The sequence below is a fragment of the Parasteatoda tepidariorum genome, chromosome 5 (assembly GCF_982258835.1).
Source record: "Parasteatoda tepidariorum strain Cologne lab strain chromosome 5, Ptep-v5.0, whole genome shotgun sequence".
NCBI lineage: Eukaryota > Metazoa > Arthropoda > Arachnida > Araneae > Theridiidae > Parasteatoda > Parasteatoda tepidariorum.
The window spans coordinates 75,338,644-75,346,983 of record NC_141759.1 but is presented as its reverse complement, the minus strand read 5'-3'; the positions used below and the strand labels follow the sequence as shown (position 1 = coordinate 75,346,983).

General features: G+C 31.8%; 1 protein-coding gene across 1 annotated transcript; it reads left to right on the top strand.

Annotated features, from left to right (window-relative positions):
* The first annotated feature begins 181 nt into the window (after positions 1-181).
* LOC147809522 (uncharacterized) lies at positions 182-3,836 on the top strand. The gene has a single exon (XM_087164253.1). It carries the CDS (start codon positions 290-292, stop codon positions 1,535-1,537), a length of 1,248 nt encoding a protein of 415 aa, XP_087020379.1. The 5' UTR covers positions 182-289; the 3' UTR covers positions 1,538-3,836.
* The last annotated feature ends 4,504 nt before the right edge of the window (positions 3,837-8,340 follow it).

Below are 8,340 nucleotides of genomic sequence, written 5' to 3'. Positions count from 1 at the left end.
AAAGTCTACTTGAAAATTTTACTTAATCTACTTGAAAAGAAGTTTTAAGTTTTTTATTTTACTTTATTATTTTAGCTGAACACTTACCCATAAATGCACTATATCACCCGAATTCAACTAAAAGAGCATTTTACAACCACTATGTCCATATAAATATGTTACATAATGCATGCATTTCACTTTTTCCATTTTTCTTGTGTTCTATTTTATAAATGGTATTTAAAATTTTTCTTTCAAATATAATCTACTAAGTATTAATCTATCGTATTATTTCTAGATATAATTAACCATGGTATTAATATGGAAAGGAACTCTTACCATTGTTCTGTTGATGTTATCCGGGTCCTTAATAAACTTAGATTGTTGGAGCGTACCATTATCGAATGTGACATCAGAGGATTTCGAAAGGATTAACACATCGTGTAATGAAACAGATTCTTGTCAACCATTATTTGATGTGACATATGATATTCAAAATATAAACGAAACTTGTAATGAATCAGATTCCAGTAAACCATTATTTGATGTGACATATGATGATGTCCAAAATATAAATGTAACGTGTAATGAATCAGATTCTTGTGAACCATTATTTGATGTGACATATGATGACATCCAAAGCATAAACGGAACATGCGAGGGAAGAGATTCATGCAAATCACCCAGATATGAAGATTCTCTTAACCATTATACCTGCAACTGTAACAGCTACTGCAGTTTGTTTGGAACATGCTGTGTAGACTCGAAACACAAACACAAATACGCGAAACCTCTGAAACATCTATATTGCGATTCAGTTTTTCAGGACGAGAAGTTTCATTACGTACCCATGATATACGGTTGTGATCCTGATTCCCAAAGTAATAAAACCACCAAGGAACTTTGCAATAGCAATGCTGAACTATTAAACAATCCTGTTTTGAATGTACCCGTTACTGATCCTGTAACAGGTATTTCGTATAAGAACTACTATTGCTTCTCGTGTAACAAAAACTATGGGGGACAAGAACCAATGCCATGGAAGTTAGAATTGGAGAGTCATTCAGAAAAAGTGAATGGTTCGTTACAGAACTTACATTTTGATATTTCCAGATGGACTTGGATCTTGGATTACAATCAGGAAAATGAAACCGATGTATTTTTGTATATATCTATTCCAGAAGAAGTGCTAGATGTTATTCCTTATTGCTATAACTTCATAATAATATCAGACTGCGCTTCAAACTGGACTGATGACAGTACACGAAATAAGTGTCTGGCTTATATGGCACTGGTAAGAATTATTCCTAATCTATACTATCGAAATCCACATTGCGCCATTTGCAATTATCAGAGTATTATCGAAAGGGATTGCAATGGATATGATGATAATTATAGTGTGTCTTACCACTATGGTTATCATCAAAATAACTTTTTCTATGGTTTGTTCGCTTTACACGACAAAACAAGCGAATGCGAAGACAATATGGTTTATGATTATTTTGGAAAGAAATGTAGAAGAATATACAAAGCAAAAAAGCGATTTATCGTAGCATAATCTTCGTATAGTTGTTCAGTGCGCAAAATAAGATACTGGTATATCATGAATAAAGCCCGGAATTTCAGGCAATGAAAAATGCAAAAATAGGCAGGCAAAAAGGCATTTAAAAAGCTTGAAATAGGCACTTAAAAAAGGCACTTAAAATTGGAGCAAAATGGTAGTTGGTAATGCCTAAAAGCCTATATAGGTATCCAAGGTATAAAAAAAGTTGCTAGAAGTATCCGGTATACCTACATATTCATTTCACTCGACTGCCGTAGCAATAGTACAAAAGAAGTGGACATAATTGCACAAAAAAAAACCCTCAACTGCGTAGGTGCGAAATAAAAATTTAAAACTCGTACTTACAATAATATTGTATGCAAATTTATTCTGATGATTGGTTGTTGTTGCACATCACAACTAGATGCTTTTTCAAATTTTCGAAAGAGAAATTTTGTCTCCTGTCAGTCAATATAGTTTTAAACAAAGAGAAGGATCTTTCTACTTCGACAGAAGTTATGGGCGCGTACCTAAAACAACTTGCCATGGTAGGAGATATGGTTAATTCAACTGTACTATCACCAGAAAGTACTTTTGCAATGTCCTTGATGCATTCAAAGTCTGTATTTGCAGAGATGACGCTTTCACATTTCTTCCTTATTATGTCACCAAATGGTCCAGGCACAGACATTAGTTCTTCAATAATATTATCGAAAATCTTTAGTGACTCGGACAAAGACATATTTCTTTTTTCCATGTGTTCAATAGCTCCAGGGAGCTTCCCAAAATAAGTTGAAATAAAAGTCAGTTCATTTTTAATTTTAGAACTGCTAAGCAGATTTTTACTTTTTCTTATGGATATTGCCTCTTCATCCGAAAAGCTGGTAAGGACTCGAGTAACTTCCTCAAAATTTGTGCAGTAGTATGAGACTGCTGAAATCCATGTTCCCCATCTCGTAAGGATCGGTTTAGGAGGTAATTGAATGTCTGGTGCAATTTCTTTGAACTCTTGAAGGGGCTTTCACAAATACTTTTTTCACACTAGAAACAAGCGAGTCTACCTCAGGATAGAGACCTCTTACTTCCTCTGCTATCCTGTGCAATGCATGAGCAAGGCACGTTAGATGGATCATATTAGGAAATAAAACTTTTAAGGCATTTCCAGCTTTTTTCATGTAGGAGGCTGCATCTGTAAGAAATAATAGCACTCTTTCATGCTCAGTACCATTTGGCCAAAGTAAAGCCAGTGCATTAGTGAACAACTGTGCAATTGTAGTACTGTTAGTCTTTTGCAATTGTTCAGATGTCAACAAAAAGATTTTATGTTTTTCAAATGGGTCCATAACACCAACAATAACATTCGCAACATATCGTCCAGTTACATCTGTCGTTTCATCTATAGATAGCCATATGCTTTTCGTTCCGATTTCATTTTGAATAGTTTTAAGAACTTCGGTATAACAGTCATCTAAATAAGTTTTCCTTAAAGTTGATTCACAGGGCACACTTTGATTCGTATATTTTTGCAAAAAAGCTCGTATACTTTTATTTTCAAGTTTCCACAGCGGAATGCCGGCATCTACAAATGATCTGCATAAATCCATTGCAAATTCCGATTTGCGAAAAGATAATTGAAAACAAGTGGGAATCAGAGTTGGTGTTTTCCCATCTTTTTTATCTTTTGCTGTTTTATGCTTAGATGTCTCCAAGTGCTGAGATATAAAATACTTCTTCTCAAAATTTACTGACTTCTCGCATGTCTTACAAAACAGAATGCTCCCATCAGTAGAAAACACATCCGACCCAAATTCTTTCACAAAACTGTCCAGTTTTTTGCTTGTGTAGGCTTTTACTTTAGGCATTTTAGAAATAACTAGTAGTACTAGAAAACTTTTTCGCGCTCCTGCTACAATGTGCTCAACCAGCTTGGTGAATTCGTTTTGTAGATAAGAGAGCATACGAGTTATTCGATGGTGTAGGCTATATGGGCCGTAAGTAAGAATAAATTCTATTGACTGTAAGTAAAAATAACTCCAATCTTTTCACTCCCTTTCTCTCTCTCCTTGCAAAGCGCATCGGGCGAAGGTGACGCCACGACGAAGGTGACGCCATCACGAAGAGACGGAGAGAAAATATTAATAAGACAAAAGGAATAAAGTCCTAATCTCTATAAATGCATTACAATACGTCGGATGACAGTCAATCATTTCTGTACTTCAAAATTTCTTCATTTTGCGTTTAAGCTCGGTCAAAAGCACAAAAAGCTTTGCAGAAAATTTTTAAATTAGACAGAAATAGGCATTTATGAACAAAAGGAACGAAAAAGGCATTTTCAGAAGAAAACGTTTAAAAAAGGCAGAAAAGGGCATTTATGGCATTTTGCCTGAACTTCTGGGCTCTAATCATGAATAACTTTTGATTCAATGATGGGATTTTCCCGTACTAAGATTCGGATTTCTGACTCTCAAAGTCTAGGGAACAGCTAGGAAAAAAAATACTAGTCGTTTACAGAAAAGTAGTCGAAAGTTTGTGATTTTTAATTTAATTTTTTTTATCTCAAGATAAGATATTTTTCTATTAAAATTTGTTGCTTGATAGGACAAAACACAAAGAAGTAAAATTAACACGAAGAGGTCTAAGCATTCGTCCGCCGACCAAACTATTAAGACTATATTTCCCTGATTGTAGCCACCCTCCTTTTTTTTTTTGAGAGCCATTATTACAAAGTAGTGCATAATTTAGAAAAGGTGCGTTTTGAGCCTTACTTCGTAACCTGAAATATCACGAACACTAACAAATTACTATAATTAATATTTGGTCCTAAAAAATGTATTTTGGTGCATGTTGTACTTTCAAAAATATATTTACTATTAGAAAATGTACCATGCGTATTAGAAAATGTTCCAAGATTTTAGGTTTGTATTAGAAAACTATTACCTAAATCTTTAGGGGAGCAATATTTACTTTTTTTATTAAGTATTTGTGAAATTTTAGATTAAAAAATAATATATTTTTAAGTAGGTTCATTTGTGATTTTGGACATCTCAATATGTAAATACTTTTTGTACCAAAAATATAAATCTGTAAATTTGCCTATGTAATATTTCAAATCAAAGTAGTGTTGAATCAATTTTGATGTGGTTCAATTTTTTATTTGTTACCTGATTTATTTCTGAATTATATACTACAGATATATATTATATAAGAAGGAGTATATAAGAAAGAATATTAGAAGTTATAGGATTTTTTTTAAAAATAGAATTAAGTTATTTGGTATTTCTGTATCACAAGAGCTGTGGCTTGCAATTTGGATATTAAAATTATCTAGTGATGTAGTTTAAATTTTTTCCGATTAATTTACTTAAAATATCAAATTTTTAATAAAGTTGCTAATTTTCGTAATATTTGTAACAAAATTAATGTGGTTCATAGAAGAGTCGTTTACCACGAGGGGAAGAAATAGGAATCAATGGAACAAGTGGATGGATTTTCTAAAATTAAAATATCGAGAAGCTTTTTATCAAATGTTTCTATAAATCTACATTTAAAAATATTAATTTTTTTATTATTTAGAAATGAATTATAATAGCTTTCATTTTAAGAAAATGATTGTGTCTAAAATCCCTGATACCATGCTTTTCCAAACACGTCATCTCTGTGTATCTTTCTAGCTGACATATTTTCCCATATAAATTTCCATCAAGTTCTTTATGATGCGTGTTTTTACGGTTGACAAATGTCGGATCAAAAATAGGTAGAGAAAGACAATTAAAGTTTCCTTGGGGTATTCATCCACTTTTCCTTCGAGGTTAATATCTTCCTTACCTGTACTATGCATGATTCTTTATCGCCTTACGAGATCATCGCCAACAAAACCAATTATTTTTATTTTTTGAAATGCCGGATGCTATTTAGGCAAAGTATGAAATAATCGTCCTGATGAGGTAATTATGTAAATGATGTGCATGTTACAGTGAATGATTGAAATCGGTAGTTGTTCACTTTCACCGGTGAATGTTGACAATCAAATTAGTCGCTTTGGTGAATGTCCGAAATATTTATTACATCCGATTTGATATTAATTTATTCGTGGATAAAATTACATTTATTCGATATTTTAATGCTTACTGACGATATATTAGAACAAACATCAGTGTTTGGAGTATCGGGCAAATACATACCGGGCAATGGCACTTGACCTTAAAAAACCATCAGTGTAGGATATACCGGGCAAATGTATACTGGGTAGTGGCACTTGACCTTAAGAAAACATCAGTGTAGTGTATACCGGGCAAATGTATACCGGGCAGTGGCACTTGACCTTAAAAAAACATCAGTGTATGGTATACCGGCAAGTGTATACCGGGCAGTGGCACTTGACCTTAAAAAACATCAGTGTAGGGTATACCGGGCAAATGTATACCGGGCAGGTGGCACTTGACCTTAAAAAACATCAATGTAGGGTATACTGGGCAAATGTATACCGGGCAGTGGCACTGAACCTTAAAAAAACATCAATGTTGGGTATACCGGACAAATGTATACCAGGCAATGGCACTTGACCTTAAAAAAGCATCAGTGTAGGATATATCTGGCAAATGTGTACCGGCCAATGGCACTTAACCAGACATAGTACGACTAGACCTTTGGTAAATGTCCGAAATATATACTAGATCTAGTGCCACTTTTGCTATAACTTAAATATTTAAAAAAATTTAAACAAAGCGTTTGAATCAATTTTAAACTGATAACGAAATTATTGATTTAAAATTAAAAAAAATAATAATAAAAACTGCACCAGATAAGAGTAATTGAAGTAGTTGCTTTATACAGCGCATGTGAGGAAAAAAATTTAAAAAAAAAAGTATCCACGTGCATCTAAAAGTAGATGAATATCCCAAGATACCTTATTCGCTATATTGAGTAAGATATTTCTTATGGTTGTGAGATTAAGTATAACTTAAAATAAAAATTATACTTAGAACATGCCCAATTATTAAAACTTCTAGCCATTTTGATGATTAAAAGCAAAATAGGCGAAATTCTTAGGAGGTGAATAGGACTAAAGTTTATAAAAGGGAGATGGAATATGCTTTATATTTCATCCATGAGACTTCATTATTTTTCTCGCAATTACATACAAATATAAAATCATGTAATTTTTATTCTCAGTAAATAACGATAGGAATATTTTTTCTACAGTTTGAAAGCTAATATTTATACTCGTTAAAAAAATAGCTTAAATGTAAAATGGCTTTGCATCATAGGGTAATATCTAGTAAGTTTTTAAAATAGTAAAATTTATTTTTTGATATTTACATACTATAGCTAATAAATTTTCAATCGTAAAATTACTTTAAACCGACAAAAAATGATTGATTGAAATGATTGATTCAAACAGTCACTATCACATAAGGAAAGTGTTTATTTGAATGCTTAATGTTGAAATTTTATCAATGTAGATTGAATGTTAAACGCCTTTTTGCAAAATGGCTGAAATTTAGGTAGAAGTAGTATTAGAAAGCTTGTTCAAGTATCAAATTATTAGTTCCAAAATAGTTATGTGCTTTCAAATTGCTTAAAATAAAGTAAAAAAACATTTTGCTAATACTGCATTATTACGGAAAAAATGTTTCGTGCAGAAGTCGAAAATTTCACATACATAAAATGACAAATTCGCAGCTGTAAATTTTAATTTTTTTACATGCATTAATAAATTCTGAAACGGATCAAAGTGCCGCAAGTTTATCCAATTTTTATTGCAAAAATAGATGCTTTGAAAATGCAGTTAAGTTTGTTAATGAATTTTATAATTCTTATCATTAACATCTTTAGAAACTTTTAGAATAAATTGAGAAAAGAACTTTTTAATTTCTATTAATTAGCTGAATTTCTATTTGCAACGACTTTATTAATGATGTTCCCGCATTTAAACGTTTACTTTGTTTCAACCTGTAACCTTACAAATTTAATCGTACTACTTAATTTTCTATATAACTTTAGTGTTCTTCATTAGGAAACCCTAATGAAGAACACTAAAATTTGTTGATGAATGTTGATGTAAATGATGTACCCGCATTTAAACGTTTACTTTGTTTCAACCTGTAACTTTACAAATTTTATCGCACTACTTAATTTTCTATATAACTTTAGTGTTCTTTATTAGGAAACCCTAATGAAGAACACTAAAATTTGTTGATGAATGTTGATGTAAATGATGTTCTCGCATTTAAACGTTTGCTTTGTTTCAACCTGTAACTTTACAAATTTTATCTTACTACTTAATTTTCTATATAACTTTAGTGTTCTTCATTAGGAAACCCTAATGAAGAACACTAAAATTTGTTGATGAATGTTGATGTAAATGATGTTCCCGCATTTAAACGTTTACTTTGTTTCAACCTGTAACTTTACAAATTTAATCGTATTACTTAATTTTCTGTATAACTTTAGTGTTCTTCATTAGGAAACCCTAATGAAGGACACTAAAATTTGCTGATGAATGTTGATGTAAATGATGTTCGCGCATTTAAACGTTTGCTTTGTTTCAACCTGTAACTTTACAAATTTAATCGTACTACTTAATTTTCTATGTAACTTTAGTGTTCTTCATTAGGAAACCCTGGAAGAATCTCTTTGGTTGAGAATGACCTAAGAAATGAACATTTTTTGAGTAAACAAAAAAAATCAAACTATCAAAATGTTTGAAGCGTTTTATTTCTACAATCGTTGAGTTCTATAAATAGATGTAGAATGTAAATTTCAAGAATAAATAGATTCCACTATATAATGTTGTATGTAGAGAGTGTATTAGTGTT

Bases quoted from the DNA above. Each gene is read 5' to 3' on its own strand.
- LOC147809522 (XM_087164253.1), top strand. From the start codon at position 290: ATGGTATTAATATGGAAAGGAACTCTTACCATTGTTCTGTTGATGTTA.